Raw genomic sequence first — 17,347 nt, forward strand, 5'->3', positions numbered from 1 at the left:
AAAGTACTTAGTAACCATACTACCGTGTCCTCAGGTCATCAGCTGGTAGCAGTAATATTTGGAAAGCTATGTGGGATCGTAAAATTCCCCGTAAAGTTAAAACTTTTTGTGTGGAAGTGTCCACAGTGTTCCTACAAGGGATAAGCTTGCTAGGTACAAACAGGGCATTGAAGTTTACTGTAGTATTTGTAATGCTACTTTTGAGACTGTTGAGCATATATTTCTGGATTGTCCATATGCTAGATCTATTTGGCTTTGAGTTAATGTGAATGTCAGAAATATAAACAGTGTGCATGGTAGCTTGTTTAACTGGATTACTAGTTGGTTTACTACAAGTGTAACTACTTCTGCAACCCAATCTAGAGATAATGTGCATTTCCTGTATTTACTTATGATCACTATATGGAAAAAACAAACATAATTTTCAGTATAAACAGTATTATGTCATTGTTGGATAGTTGCAAAAAAAAATGTTGTTGTTGTATTTAACAGGTCTACCAGTTTGCAGGAGCAACCTCAATACTGGGATCCTCCAGTTGGAGATTACATCAAAATCAATATGAATGCATCTTTTCTGAAAGATAAACCTTACAGGAGGCCTAATAGCTCGAAATTTTGCAGGTCAATGTTGTGGAGCTAAAGGGAGATTCTTCAATTGAGGAATGATTCAAGATCATGAAGTGGAGCAATTGGAATGTCTTGCAATGCATGAAGCTGTAAAGTGGGCAATTGCAAAAAAATTCTCTAAAGTTATTTTTAAGTCAGACAACTAAGTTTTAGTTAAGTCAACAAATGGAAGAAACTTCCCATGTTCACTGGTTAAACCAAAGTATTGTCTTAGACATTAAGTTTTTACTTCAAAACCAAGATCATTCCGTCTGTCAGTCAATAAAAAGAACTAAGAATGGAGTGGCAGACTTGGTGGCTAAGAAATGTAGAAGCTCTGGTATCACTTTTGAGTATGTGGAAAATTTCCCGCCTGGTATCGTTTCATGGATACAGGGGGGATATTACAAGATGTAATGAATCTCTTTTTGAATCAAAAAAAAAAAGGGATGAGAAAAACACTCATTTAACTAGCGCTAGTAATATGTCATACATTAAATATTTTGGTGGAGATATATGCCTCCAAACCAACATGAACAATACATACATTAAAAAGCACCACTTCTCAGGGTTATAAACACGGAAATAATGAATTTAATCTGAGTCTGAATCTGACCGCTGGCTTTGGCGTACGTTTCTAGTATGGGGCTTGGACAGGCTTAGAGACGATGATTCACCTTCAAATATTATGACTTGAGATCTTGCAATTCTCTCTTCAAGCTCCTCGGTGCTAAAATCATCTGTCCCTCCTAACTCGTCAAATCCTACCTGATGAAGTGGAAAGTTAAAAGACGTCAGAACGTGCACAAATTTCCTTTTCATAGGCACAAACTCGATTAAAATATCTATCATTTAAACATGTATACAAGGGTGTGAACATCATACCACGTAGTCATCGACTTTGGTATTCTTGATAAGGGCAAGAGTTGGAAGTACAATTATCTTAAGCTTCTCAGCCAGAAAAGGACTTTTCTCGGCATTAATTTTCACAAATCGAGTCTCTATGTGTTTTTTCGCCAGAATCGCCATGTGCTTGTCAATCACCTGCAAAGCAAAAGAAACAGGTTCAATAGTTGTTTATTACCGAGGCAGAGTTCAGTAAACTTTGTCTTCATTCATAACACCATACAGTAATATACTACCGTAGGGAACTAATAACACTCTAGTCGAAAGCCAACAGTCATATTCTCACATGGAAAGTAAGCCTAAGATAACTTCAAAAAAAATTGCTCTGTACAATGGGAATAATATTTAGTTAGCGAGTCTTTAAGGTGTCCAAACACCAACCAAACATCGTAGGAATAATTACCATAGTGGGTTTTTTCTATTAGATTATATTTAGTATGGAGGAATATTAAGACAGTTGAGATGTGATTGACCTAATAGCGTCTACTATGCTTTTGACATGAACGCAATGTAAGCCTAAAGTTAGCACCTCTAAGGATCAAATGCAGTCCACTGACTCATTCCTATTATGATTTACAAAATTTAAAAAAAAAAAAAAAAAAAAAAAAAGGATTCATTCCTATGCAGCATCCAGATCCAGCAACTGCAAGTACCATCTAGAACCCTTGTATCAGTTCAAGTTTTGCTCCAATGTGAAAGTGTGCTTCTGCAAGCTTATTGCAAATGCATGGTCTTCCAAGTCAATATACCCACATGAACCAATACATCCGAGAATCAGTCAGGTTTCTTGATAAAAATCCGACTAATTCTCTAAGTAATTACTAGGAGATCATGCCTTCATGTTGTGGAAATTACTTAAACTAGAAAAAAGAACTGAAGCCAGATTGTAACCAACTTTGTCCGAAGTTAGAAGAAAATGAACAATGACGTGGAACTATAGAAATTCAGGACTCAAAGATCAATACCAACTTCAAATATGAAAGTTGAAGTTAGGAAACAGTAGAATAATACTATAGTACAAGAAAACAAAAGTAGATCAAATGATAACTCCAGCACCAATAACCATAGTATCAAGATAACTTGGTTTATAGTATGATTAAATATTACGAAGCAAATGAATTTCATCAAGTTATACCAAAGCTCACGATTCACATATCTCATTGAAATAACCTAAGTTAGAAAGTTTTATACATTGAAAATGAAACCAACACTGAGTGACGAACCACTAATAGCAGGTAGAATGAGAAGAAAAAGAAATATCTAAGCCGACTATTTGGAATTTTATTTTTAATTGGATGGATTATCATTACATAAGAATTGAACCACATCGTGAAGACCTGTGAAGCGCATAGCTGCTTGCCATAAAGAGCGATTCACAACTCCCTCAACAAGAAGGCAGGTCATTAAGGAGTGAGAAACCAGACTCCTAAACAACTAAGCTGTTCCTACTCAGTCTTAACGAGTCTAATAAAAAACAGAAGAAATTTAACACTATATCAAAGAAAGGTAATTTCATTTTCTCTTCCTGGACTGTAGAGTGTTCAAGAATGAAATGATTTCATGTAAATCACTACAATGTCTTCATGGAAAGATTCTTATATTCTATTACAGAACGTCACTCTAAGAGCACGATTTTGGTAAAACAACTTTTTAGTTTGAAAGTGGGAGACAAAAGTAGGGGACAATTCCGCTCAACCATCAGCGCTACTTCTTTCTTGAATCGCTACTCTAATTAGCAACCAAACTCATCTTCAATCACAACCACAATCACCATTCACTACATTTTGCATCTGTGATAAACACCCACTCTCTAGCTACATGAAAACCTAAAATTGCAACCCTCTCACATTAAATTACTACACTCATTCAGAACTAAGCATTCTCGTATATAAACTGTAAAATAGATCTCAATCGAATACTTTATCTGTTATTCGATTCTAGAGTTCCTTCAAAAGGGAGTTCACAACTATACCTAGCTATCTACCAACTACTTTAGCACATAAGACCAACACAAGACGAGACAACCACATCTAAATAACTTCAAATGGGTTCTGGAGAATAATGTGTAGGAAATGAAATTTCAAGAGCTAGAAACCCTAGAAATATGCAATGTTCTGTTCTTCAAGTGAATTCAATATTTTCTGATTGTACATTGACCTAACAAATAAAATAGCTGAAACCCTAGAAAGATAAAGACAACCCTAAAGCAGAAAAGAGACAATGGGGTTACCTTGCAAGGCCAATTCTCCCGATAGAAATGACAAACAACACGTTCACTAGCTTTAACAACAGTAAAGAAATCTTTTTCAGATTGGATCTCACTATATTCACCATGACCTAGAGAGATCCAACGATTTCTTTTCTCAGCCATTTTCTTCATCTGTTGTAATCTTCTTTCTCTTAATGCATCAATATCATCAAGATCAACACGATCTAATGCTGATATCTCATCATCAAGTTTTTCTTCAAATGCTTTTGCTACTGTTAATACTTGCTGTTCTATAATCTGTATTAGTAAATAAAAAAAAATGATTTTTTTCAGCATAATCAAAATTAAATAAGAAAAAAAAAACCAAAAGAATTGTATATATTATAAATAGAGATTAACCTCTTGAACTTTTGAACGATCCATGGCTTCGGTTTTTCCTTCCTCTCTATCTCTGTCTCTGAAATGAAACAGAGCGCAGGTAATTTTTAAAGGAGGAGCCGAGGAGGAGAGGGAGAAACAAAATCTATTGGAGAAGTGAAAACTATGTGGAGACCCATTCTTTGGATCTTTCCTACTGTGAAACCCACGCCCAGAAATTTGAAAGTGCGCACCCATTTTCTAGAAAAAAATTATTCTCAAACCCATATTTTATAAAATTCTATTTCTTTCGTTTTTTTTCTTCTTTTTCTTCTTCTTCAATTCCTTTTCTTCGTCCTCTCCACTCTACCGTGAATTCCCGATGAGTTGTGGTCGATTAGGAAGAGTGGGTATTGGTTATCACTCAAGTTGATTCAGATTTTGTGATGAATTGATGGTAAAATCGAAGAAGAAAATTAGGGTCCAGAGAATTAGGTCGAGAGAATTGATTCAAATTTACAGTTCTCAATTATGCCAGCAGATGGTAAACGAAGCAGAAAAAGAACATGAACACAGTGAAGGTATTTGAAGAAATTCCTTGGAGAAAAACAACAAATGATAATTTAACTCGGAATTTCCTGCCAGAGATCGAGATGGGTATTAAGCAGAGATCAGCAGCTTCACTCGGAACCAACCAAGAGAAGGAAATGAGTTATGTTTGTTGAGGTAGTTATTGGCAGAGATTGGGGTTGATTTGAGTTACATCTTGGCCTGAAATTCCAACTGAAATTGGGTTGTGGTTGCCGTATCTGATGGACTATGTTGATGGGGCTTTAGAGCAGTCAAGACATGGAAGGAATGACAAGGTCAGATGTGTGGTTCAGGCGAGATTTTGAGCTGAAATTCAGGTGGAAGTGCAGCTGTTGCTGTCCATTTTCTGTGTGCGTATTTCAAGGGTTTATGAATGATTTCTGAAGACTAATTGAACCAGGGAAGATAATGATGTTGATGTTGATAATGGGGATTGAATGGAGTGTGTTTATGGGTTGTGAATGAATGAGGAATTGCAGTTACCAGTTTAGGCACACAACATGTTCGAGAAAAGGCCTTCAAGCTCATCTGATGCTAGTTGAGTTTGTCTACAATGGTTGTTGCTGCAATGGTGCTGGTGGTCTGTTTTACAGGGTTTCTGGTGGGATGATTTTCGCAGACTGAACTGGTTTGGTTAGGAGGAGATACTGCAAGTTGTTGAGCTAATTTTCAGCTGTAGAACGTGTGTTGTTATGGGTCTGTGTTGGTGATATGATGTTCATGGAAGAGATAGGAGCTGAGGTCTAAAACTGTGGTGATTTGGTTGAGCTATGGAAGTGAAAGATGTATGCTGCTACTGGCTTCCTTCTAAGGTTAACAACTTGTTTTAGACTGGGATTGAGTTATTGCTGCTGGTGTTCGAGTAATTGATGGAAGAGATAAAGTTACAACAATTCCAGTGGGGTTAGAAGGCACGGGCTTACCTGATTGTGTTAGTGCGATGAAGAGGGAGACAGGAAAGTGATGATGTTGATCATCGAGAAGCCTGCAGCTAGGTACTATGTTTCCGTTAGTTTGGAAAATATGTTCGATGGTAAATATGTGTGTAAAGATACTCGAGACAGATGTAGGTTGATGTATAACAGGTTATGCATCTATAAAATTTGTTGCATAACTTGTTATGCATTATCGAAATTGGTTGCATAACACGTTCTGCAGTTTTTTTTTTTTTTTGCATAACTTGTTATGCAGTCCAGAAAACGGTTGCATAACACGTTATGCAACTAATTTTTTCTTAGTATTGAAACCAACAAAAAATAAGGCTGCATAACTTGTCATGCACTTACAATAATATCTACATAACATGTTATGCAGTCGTGAAAATAGATGCATAACCTGTTATATATCCGAAAATATGATTGCATAATGCATTATGCGTCGAGAAAATTGTTGCACAATCTTTTATGCATCGAGAAAATAGATGCATAACCTGATATGCATCCGTAAATATGGATGCATACTGCATTATTCATCCATTTTTTATGTACGCACTAAAATCAACCAAAAAAATGGTTACATAACTTGTTATAGATGCATAACTTTGTTATGCAGTCGAGAAAATGGTTGCATAATTCGTTATGCGTCTGCAGAATGTGTTATGCATCTTTTTTGGTGGTTGCATAATGGTTATGTAGACAGTTTTCGAAAATTTTGCCTAAAATGATGATCACCTCCGACTTTTTCGTGAAAAATAAAAATTTGATATTGTTGCTTTCTTAAAAAGATTTCCAACGATATAAAATTTGTTAAATTCCAAGGCGCGGATTTTTAGATATGTTATATCCAAGTTTGCTTTACAATTATACCCCTGAAAAAATAGTATGCATAACGAGTTATTCCTGAAAAAATAGTATGCATAACGAGTTATGTATTGATTCTTAATAATTTTGGATAATTTTGGGTGTCACGGTACCTAAATTTAATTGTGGGCCTGACAATGAGAATATTATTTCTTTTGGGTCTGCGCCTAATTTTCCCATTGGAGAATTATCACTGTTCGTGTTTTAGGGCTTGTTTGTTTTGATTTATGAAAAGTGCGAAGAGTTGGTCGTGGTCGATACAATTAGGCCCAACATGTATTTCTAGGGAGTAGGGACGATGGTTCGAATATTTTTGTTATACAAATCCGGGATCAAATATACTACTTCCATTTCTGGAAAAGAGATGCTATCATTTTTTTTTTTCATTTTAGTCTAAAAATAGGTCATATTGAAGCCAATTACAGAAGACAGAAAACTCAAATAGAGTCCTTACAAAATAATTTAGGAATCTGGCTTGATGAAAGGAATGATATTAAAAGTGAATTACTAAGGCATTTTAGTTCAATGAGTAAGACTTCCAACCCTCCTTGTCCTGATATATTCTTGAATAATGTTAATGTTGCTATCTCTGATGAGGACAATGCTATGCTAACTGCTATTCCTTGTGCAGATGAAGTTAAGAAAATTGTTTTTGAGATGAAACCATGGACTACTCCTGGTCCAGATGGCTTCCCCCAGGTTTCTATCAACTGATGTGGGAGACTGTTGGTCCAGATGTGGTTAAAATGGTTCAATCTTTCTTCCAAACTCAATATATTTTAAAACAGTTAAATCATAACTTCACAACCCTCATTCCTAAGAACAACTGTCCTAAAAGTGCAGTAGATTTCAGACCCATTAGTTTGTGCAATGTTTCTTATAAGATTATATCCAAGTTACTTGCCTCCAGACTTAAATGTGTTTTGCATAAGATTATATCCCCTGCACAAACTGCTTTTTTATCTGGTAGACTTATCCATGATAACATCATTATTACTCATGAACTTATTCATTCCATGAAAAAAACAAAAGCTAAGGATGGTTGTGTAGCTATAAAACTTGATATGTTAAAAGCTTTTGACAGAGTGGAATGGTGTTTTCTTGTTGATAGTCTGAAAAAACTAGGATTCTCTGAAGTTTGGTGCAACATGGTTGAGCAATGCATTACAAGTATTTCTACTTCAATTCTTCTAAATGGTTCTCCAGGTAATGTTTACTATCCTCAAAGGAGATTAAGGCAAGGAGACCCCTTATCCCCTTATCTTTTTATTCTATGTATGGAAGCTTTTTCAAGAAGTTTGAGAACTGCTGAAAGTAATGATCTCATCCATGGTTTTAAAGCAAACAAGAATTGTCCTCCTATATCCCATTTATTTTTTGCTGATGATTGTCTTATTTTCATAAAAGCTAGATGTAAAGATGCTAGAAATTTGTCTACTCTTATTGAACAATTCAACAAATTCTCAGGTCAGGCTGTGAATTTTGATAAGTCAGCTCTAGCTTTCAGCTCTAAAGTACCTAGCAATGTGAAAAATGATATTTCAAATATCCTTAGAATAAGAAGAATGTCCCTAAACGAAAAATATCTAGGAGTTCCCCTTCTTTTGCAAAAGAGAAAATATGAGTCTTTTGCCCATCTCTTAGATAGTTATAAGAATAGACTTCATATTTGGGATGCTATCTTTCTTTCTCTTCCTGGCAGAACTGTTATGAGTCAAGCTGTTTTAGGAAACTTAGCTAATCATCATTTAGTTGTTTTCCTTATGCCCAAAGAATAAACTACCCAAATGGATAGTATTCAAATGAATTTTTGGTGGGGCAAGAAAGATAATGAGAAAGGTTATTATCCCAAAGCCTAGGATGACATTGCTCTTCCAAAAGACCTAGGAGGCCTTAACATTAGAAGGACTGAAATCCTAAATGTTGCTCTTCTTACTAAGCTGGCATGGAGAATGGTTACTTATCCTAATGAACCTTGGTCAATTATATTAAGAGAGAAATATTTTGCTAATACTAATCCTATTACTGGCAGTGTACGTGATCATGGGTCTTGGATTTGGATGGGAATCCACACTGGATTAGAGATTGTTAAAAAGCACTATGTAATGGAAATAGGTGATGGTGCCTCTGTGTCAATTTGGAAAGACAACTGGATTCCAAAAAGACACAAACCCCCTGATTCTCATTTTCACTCTTCTGGTATGAACACTGTCAGTCAGTTAATTGACCATGATACAAATGCTTGGATTGTTAATACACTAAGAGCTCTCTTTGATGAAAATAATGTTACTGAGATTACTAGGATCAGAATTCCTCTTACAGGTAAGGATATTATTAGATGGGAACCAGCCATCAATGACATTTTCACTATTAAGTCGGCATACAATGTCATTCTAAATGAGACTCTAGTGAACAAACCAACTAAGAACAACCTTAATATCTGTTGGAAGTCTTTCTGGAAACATAAACTTCCGCATAGGATACATCAATTTGTGTGGAAATACTTGCATCATTGTTTTCCAACTAGGACTAGGCTTTCTAGATTCACTAAACATCATGACAGCTCTTGTCCATTATATGGGGATGCTCCTGAAACTTATAAGCACTTGTTTTTTGATTGGACTGTTACAAATCTCATGTTCAGAATAAAGGCATAGTTGGTTCTGTGATTTTTTCTTGACAGTCAATTATAGTGCTGGTAAAGATTTCAAAATGTATGATATTGCGTGTTTCACAATTTGGCTCATCTGGAAATCCAGATGTGCAAAAATCTTCGATAATCAGTCTTTGAACTATGTGGAAGTGGCTAAAAATATCTTGTCACAGCTGGATGATTGGAACAGGGCTAGAGATAATCATTATACTCATTTTCAGGCCAACAGGCAAACTGTACACTATTGGACACCTCCAGCTAATGATGTCCTAAAAATAAATTTTGATTGTTCTCATTTAAATATGAATTGTTTATCTGGCTGGGGACTAATCTGTAGAGATGTTGCAGGCGATAGCTATGGATTGCGGGGAGGGGCTTCTTCTTCAATAGACCCAGAGCAGGCAGAAGCACAAGCTCTTTTGGAAGCTGTATTGTGGGCAAAGACAAATAACTGGAGGAGAATACACTTGGAAGGATATTGTGCCAACGTGATAGCGACGCTCAATGGAAATTTCACAGTTGTGAAATGGACTACTTTTAACTTAATAAATGATGTGTTAGGTATTTGAAATCATTAAATTACTGGGTTTGCTCTTATGTTCACAGAGATGCAAACAGTTTAGCTGACTCTTTGGCTAAGCATGCCAGAACTCAATCTTTATGCTTTAGTTGGTCAAATAATGTCCCTGCTTGGACTCAAGATTTGATCCAGCGAGATAAAAACAATATGTAATCTGTTCATTCATAATTTAAAGTCATTTTCCGATTAAAAAAAATAACAGTAATAACTTTTCGGAAACGGAGGGAGTATTTTTTTTTTTTGCCCCTAGCTAACAAGTCATAGATAGTTACACTCTAGAGAAAGATCAATTCATTAAGAAAATAAAAAAGGTACAAACAAAGTATTACTCTCAGACATATTCACTGTTTACAGACCAATCAACTGATGAGAAGCACGTGTAATGGTCCTAGAGTAACTGTAACAGAAATATAGTTGTTAACAGCAGTAAGTGATAACGAGTTTAAGTGTAAACAAAGTGTCAAGAAAATAAAAGAATGTATACACTATGTGGTACTACCCTCTCGCAAATTGAAGGGGAGGTAAAACCTTCATTTTGTATTTAAGAAATTAAAATCTAGGTGTAACCAGTTCCTTGGTAAAGATATCAGTTACTTGCTACAGAGTATAAATACATATGATCTACAATGATTTGGATTGGACCACTCCCTTACAAAGTGAAAATCTAGCACAAGATGTTTCATTTTGCTGTGAAACACTGGATTTGAAGCAAGAGCAATGAACTTTTGTTATCACAGGCAATAGTAGGTGATGAAGGAAGCAAAACATGCAATCTTTGAGAAACTGATAAAGCCAAATAACTTTAGCAGTAGTGAAAAAGCGGGGGTATAACAACCATACTCAATAATTCGTTCGACAATCTGTATGGACTAACTCCAATATAATTCCGAGAGCACAAGCTTATAAAGCGAGCTCAGTCAAGAAATATACCAAAGAGTTATATCTCAATTTCCCAATACAACCTGCAATCGAACATATAGAAATCTGTGAGCCCGATTGATATGAGAAATAACTTGGACGGTAGCAAAGACCAATGTCTAAGTGTCAATCAATTACTACCAAAAATCAAGGTCGGATTTACCAATTGATTGAACTACACACAACCTATGATATTTCAATTATATAAACAAATATAATGCGAGGAAATAACATAGACACCAGAAGTTTTGTTATCAAGGAAACTGCAAATGTAGAAAATCCCCAAGACCTAGTCCATATTTGAACACCACACTGTATTAAGCCGCTACAGACACCAGCCTACTACAAGTTAACTTCGGACTGGAAGGTAGTTGATCCCTAACCAAGTCTCACACCGATTAAGGTACAATAGTGTTCCTTATCCCTCTTGAACCATGCCAGATTCTGCGCACTTGATTCCCTTAGCTGATCTCACCCACAACTAAGAGTTGCTACGACCCAAAGGCGAAGACTTATAAACAAATTTGTCTCCCACAGATAAGTCTATTTTGATAGATAAATTTGTCTCCCACAGAAGTACCTATGAAGTTTTGTTCAGTCTTTTGATAAATCAAGGTGAACAGGAACCAATTGATAATCCAGTCGTATACTCCCGAAGAGCAGTCTAGAAATATCAATAACTTAACTATATGGTAGTAGAAGAAGTTATTGTGTAATCACAAAGAATGAGACGAAGAACTTTGTGGTTACTTTTTATATCTTACCTATCGGAGATGAATCTCGAGCGAATTTAGAGAAGAGAAAACTCAATACGATAGAACAAGTAAGATCAGAACACACAATTACAGAGAAAATAGTTGGGTCTGGCTTCAGAATCCCAAATGAAGTCTTCAAGTCATTAACCTATAATGGTTTTGGAAAAACCTAGGTTAAAGGAGAATCGACTTTAGTCGCAACTAGGACACAGGAAAGTTTTGGGATTACGTTTTCCAGTTGCTAGAGTTCTCCCTATATAGTCTTTCAAATGAGGGTTTGCTTTCAATCAAAGCTAAGATATCTTAGTAACAAAGCGTTCAATATTCACCGTTAGATGAAAACCTGATTTAAGATTCAAGCTAAGTCTGCTTAAAACCAAAGCAATATTTCTTCACCATTAGATGGTCTTATCTTGTTACACACAAATTAAATATACCTTCATTTAGATATAGGTAACCGTACCTAAACATGTATATTGAGTTGGCTCAATAATAGTTAACCGAAGTTAGCCATATGAATACTTTTGTCTTAACCACATTCATCTAACACTTCTATATCAACTATGATGATCAATCAATCATGAAATATAATCAAATAAATCCTATTGTGTTTCAAATAGAGTTGTTCAATTGTTCACTATTTCACAGAAAAATATATGAACCAATTGAATCAAAATCGAAGTGACTCGTAAGAATCAATTCATGAACATTAAGTCATGTTTTGCAAAGATTGCATTCCTTAATTCATAAATGTATTTGTTCATGAGTATGAAAACATGCTTAACCGACTTTAGAACTTTAACCACTAAGTTTGCAAATAGGTATGCAAACTATAGCTTCCGGACTTTGGTCTTGTCCAGCAGTTTGCAAACGGGTATGCATACTGTTGTCCCGGACCTTAACTCAGGTATAACCGTTCTCATACAGGTATGTAAACATGGTTCCCGGACTTTAGCAGTTAAAACCGTTCGCATACTAGGTATGCAAACAAGGTTCCCGGACCTGAGTCATACCAAAACAGTTTGCATACTAGGTACACATACTGCATTGTATCCGGACAAAGGGTTTTGTTCTAAACTCCCATTTCAATCATTGAAACATCCTTAGAAGACGACAATAGATGACTCACACAAACTATTAGCTTATAAGTAATTTTCAAGTGATCAAATGATCAATACGAAACATTCCGAGTCGACATCAAATGATTGTCTCACACAAATCATGTAAGATGTTTCAAGGAAATTTTCACATGATCATCTTTTGACTCATTATTTAGTTTCCAACAAATAAATTGTTTCCAACTAAACTCGTCAAGAATATGATGAACGTAGCTAAAGAAAAAAGCTTCCAACACATATTTCGAGAAATAGATAACCGAGTTAAACACAGCTTGAAATATCAAATATGTATAATATAAAAGTCTATATAGCTATACGACCTAGTCTCATTATGAGATAGAATATAATAGACTTCTGAGTGATAGATATGTTTTAGTCTCTACATACCTTTTGTTGATGAAGTTCCTCCAAGCGCTCCTCAATAGATCTTCGTCTTCAATCGATGAACGTCATGAAGTCCAAAGCTCAACTACACATTCTAACCTAATCCGAGAAATAGCTATAAGTAGACTAGAAAAGAAGACTTATGATTTTGATCAACTAAACTTGATATAGCAACGCTTGCGAGTTCAACCGAGCAATGCTCTAACAAGTAGTAGATGTTAATGACGTATATTCTTCTTCGGTACCAGACCTTGTCGTTGTAGCTTGTTTCTTTGCAGACCAACTAACATGATTTGAACTAAAACAATACATGGTATCCACTGGTTGATCTCCAATCATATGGATTACCATCCCAATCTGCATCAGAGTACTCTTGCAACGGAGTAATACCTTTAATAAAAAGATTACATATCTCAAGTGTACCCTTTACATATCTCAAAATTCTTTTAGCTGCAATCAGATGAGAAGTTGTTGGAGAATGCATAAACTGACAAACCTGATCGACTGAAAAACAAATCTCAGGCCTGGTCCATGTCAAGTACTATAGTGAGACAATAACAGACCTATACTCTGTAAAATTAGATAGTAATTCACCATCACTTGTAAGTAAGCAGGACATGGTGTTGAAGAAAGCTTTATCCCTGTTAGATTAGTCTTGTCAAGTAAATACAAAGCATACTTTGTTTGTGAAAGAAATAGACCATCTTTATTCCTTTAACTTTCAATCCTAAGAACTAATGAAAATTACCTAAAATCCTTAACAAGAAACTAAGTATATAAGTGAATAATAATAGATTCATAATGAGAAGAGCTATTTACAATGATGATAATGTCATCCACATATACTAAAATTATTCTTAACTATGAACCAATCTTCAGAACAAATAAACAAGAGTCTATAAGAGGTGTCACAAAATCAATAAAAACAAGAGTATCTGACAATTTCATGTATTAGTGCATGTTTCAGTCCATACAAGGATTTGTTCAATTTACAAACATAATGAGGATGAACTTTATCTTAAAAACCAGGAGGTTGAGACATATATATCTCTTCCTTCAAATCCACATGAAGAAAATCATTACTAATGTCAAATTATTTTATATACCAATCAGAGTTTACATCAAGAGAGAGTAATAACCTTATGGTTGCAGGTTTACCAACATGATTAAAGGTGTCTGTATAATCAAGTCCTTCGACTAATGAAAACCTTTTACCACAAGTATGGCTTTATATCTTTCGATAATTCCATCTGCATTGTATTTAACTTTGAATACCCATTTACATCCAATTAAGTATTGATAAGGATCCGGTGGAACATAAGTCCAAGCGTTTGCATCTTTTAGAGTTGTATGTTCATTCTTCATAGCTTGTTGCGAAACTTCTACCTTAGCAACTCAAGAATAACAATAAGGTATTGATACTGCAAGATAAGAGAGATGATTTGAAGATAGGGCATGTTTATTTGCTAAGAACACCTTTTGTTTGAAAACACCACTTTTTGCTCTAGTTTGCATTTGGTGAGTAGAAGTAATATCAGAAGAATGAGTAGTAACAGGATTTGAAGTATTATTTGAAGAAGTAGGAATCGTAGTATTAGTTGCGGACATAGTAACTGAAGTAGTTCATGCAGCATCGGTACTAGTAGTTCATGTATAAATAGCCTCATCCGATATAACAGTAGTTAGTGGAGAATCATCTATAACTCTTTTTGTGAGAACTATATCCCATAGATTCATTTTCTGAATTTGAGACAGTTTTCACATTAGAATATGGAAAAATTTCTTCATGATTTGAAATAAAAACCTTACCATTTGTAGGATCTAGACATATATAGCTCTTGTTGTGAGAACTATGTCCCAAATTAAGAAAGAAGTAGTCTGGATTCATTAAACATTTATAAGGACACTCAAAAGATGATGATTTTGCAAGGAATCTGTTAATGATATAATTTGAGAGCATCACACCAAAATTCAGAACATAAACTAGACAGTATTAGAAAGTTTCTTGTAATCTCAAGCAAATACTAATGCTTAGATTCTGCCACACCATTTTTCTCAGGTGTATGTTGGCAGGTTATCTCATAACTAATACCAGTATCTAAAATAATTTCTTTCAAACCGTTGTTAAAAAACTCACCAAGTGAAGAAAAGTGGTTTCAAAATCAGATTTAAAAGTTAAAAGATAGACCCAACATAATTTGGTGAAATCATCTATTATATTAACATAATAGTTGAATTCATTTACATAACTAATTAGTTCAGGACCCCTATATCCTTGTGAAGAAGTCGTGATGAAAAACTAGAGAGTGACATGGATATATTGAAATGTTTCTTATTATATCTTCCTAATTGACATTTAATAGTCAGTACTATGTACAGGTTTATTTGAAATCTGATATATTTAGTAATCTAGAAAGCCTAGAGAAAGTTTAAAAAGATGGATGTGTTAATCTTCTATACCATACAGCTGAAGTAGCTTTAGCACAATACAAAGCAGTAGCAGTAACTTTTGTTGATGCACGTAAAGTGTCTTAGATCAAAGGATATAATTCATTCATACTGGGCCCTTGAAAGAGTATCTTCTATTACTGAGTATCCTTTACATTAAAATCAATTTAAGAGATCAGCTATTATCTCTTGTGAATTTGTGGACAGAAATCGAATTCTAGTTAAAGGTACATGAAGGATGTTTTTCAAGATAAACTATTGATCTGGAATGATAGACGCATTTATGTGTCTAATTTTTCCTCAATGTTTCGTATTGTTAGTACTCGTTTTCGTCCTTATTATGGTGTTTTGTGTATTCGTAGGTATTTTTTGGAAATAAATATTTTTGGAAATTTCGGCTCGAAAAGTTGCCCGGAGCACCCTTGGAGGACACGTGTTATTCGGACTCTCACCGTTGGTTAAGGGGCACCTCAATTACTAAGGGGCACCTTCTTTGCTATTCGCACCCCAGCTGTTGGATAAGGGACAACCCTTTCTTCTTCGTTTAAATTTGTTTTGGCGGAAAATTTTCATTCTCAAACTGTGGATTTTTCGATCGAAATTTGGAGGGGTTAGAGGTTAACTCAATCGCTGAAACACCATGGGTAGACGTGATATGACAATAGAAAGCTGGTATGGGTGTTCGTTTGAATCAAATTTGGCTAGATAATCGTGTGGAAGAAAACATGGCAGTCCGAGCATGGGAGAGTTATTTCACGAGATTGCATGAGTTTGAACGATTTCTCAGCATATTTTGTCGACTCGAGCAACAGTTTAGAGCGTGTCATAGGTAAATAAGGTAGATTCAACAGCAGCAGACGTGTAGAAGAAGGATTTTGGAAAGAAAATATTCCGAGAATATTACCCTTCACTGCCGAATAAAGAGAGATTACTGTGAGTTATTACGCAAGATTTTCTTCGCATGTTGAGTATAAATATCATCCTAGGGTAGCAGAGAAGCGGAGAGAGAGTTTTGGGAGGATTTAGAACATCACAGAGGCGAGAAATTGAAGTTGCAGAGAGTCACCATTTCTGCTCCTGCATAGCTGAAGAACACGAAGAACTGACCAACAAAGACAGTCGTTTTTCTACAGTGATAACGACTCACAGCCGAGGGTCGTACATCAGAGGCAGTTTTATTTGCTACAGCGTTTGCGACACAGAGGCGTGGGTCTTAGAGAAACAGTAACACATATAACTGTTACAAACCCGGTTTTCATTATATTTCTCCCTTTTCATCATTTGTAAACCATTTTTGAGCAATAATAATGAATTTCGAGCGTGCTTCCAACATGATGATGTGCTAATTCTCTCACAACCAAGGCAATGAGGAAGCTATTTACGCATGAATAATTTGGTAACTATTACATTTTCTCTAATATTTAATTATAATTCACTCAATCGCTTCTTTTGCAGAGTTTTAAATTGTTTGCGTAATTTTTCTAATCAGTTGTGATTCAATTAGATAGGTTATGCTTTGTTTAGATAATCTATGCTTAAGGGATACAATTGATGTTTGGGAATTTGCTTGATTATTAGTGAATTAAGATATAAAGTACTTAAAATATAATTAGAGTTTTGGATTATTTACCATCATTAATTCATGTGTAATAGTGGAATCAGTGTCTTGGTTATTTTCTCATATCTTGAAGTCAATTTTGTAATAAGTTTTCTTTACTTTTAAGTTTTATAAGTCTAAAAATCCATTGCTTTCACAAGCCTCAACGAACCTTATTACTACAACATTATTGAGTCACATCAATTTTTGGCGCCGCCGACGCGGGCTTGTCTTTAGGCTAGAGTTTTTAGATTTTTTAGGTTTTTATTTGTTTTTATTTTATTCGTTCTTCTTTACGTTTTTGGGTTTTTTTCTTTTCCTTACAGATTTTGGAATTTGGAGCGAAAGAAAATTTTGCCAAAGCTTTGGTGAATACTTAAAAACTTGGAGTAAAAGACAAAGCGAAAGGAGCAAAAGAAGAAATTT

The 17,347-nt window shown here is 35.1% G+C and overlaps 1 protein-coding gene across 1 annotated transcript; it reads right to left on the minus strand.

Annotated features, from left to right (window-relative positions):
* Positions 1 to 922: 922 nt before the first annotated feature.
* Positions 923 to 4,280, minus strand: LOC113293452 (thioredoxin domain-containing protein 9 homolog). The gene is made up of 4 exons (XM_026542086.1): positions 4,121 to 4,280; positions 3,743 to 4,018; positions 1,492 to 1,650; positions 923 to 1,374 (listed from the first exon to the last, which is right to left on the minus strand). The coding sequence occupies exons 1-4, from the start codon at positions 4,142 to 4,144 to the stop codon at positions 1,201 to 1,203; spliced, it is 633 nt and encodes a 210-aa protein (XP_026397871.1). The 5' UTR covers positions 4,145 to 4,280; the 3' UTR covers positions 923 to 1,200.
* Positions 4,281 to 17,347: the final 13,067 nt, after the last annotated feature.

The sequence above is a fragment of the Papaver somniferum genome, chromosome 1 (genome assembly GCF_003573695.1).
Source record: "Papaver somniferum cultivar HN1 chromosome 1, ASM357369v1, whole genome shotgun sequence".
Lineage (NCBI taxonomy): Eukaryota > Viridiplantae > Streptophyta > Magnoliopsida > Ranunculales > Papaveraceae > Papaver > Papaver somniferum.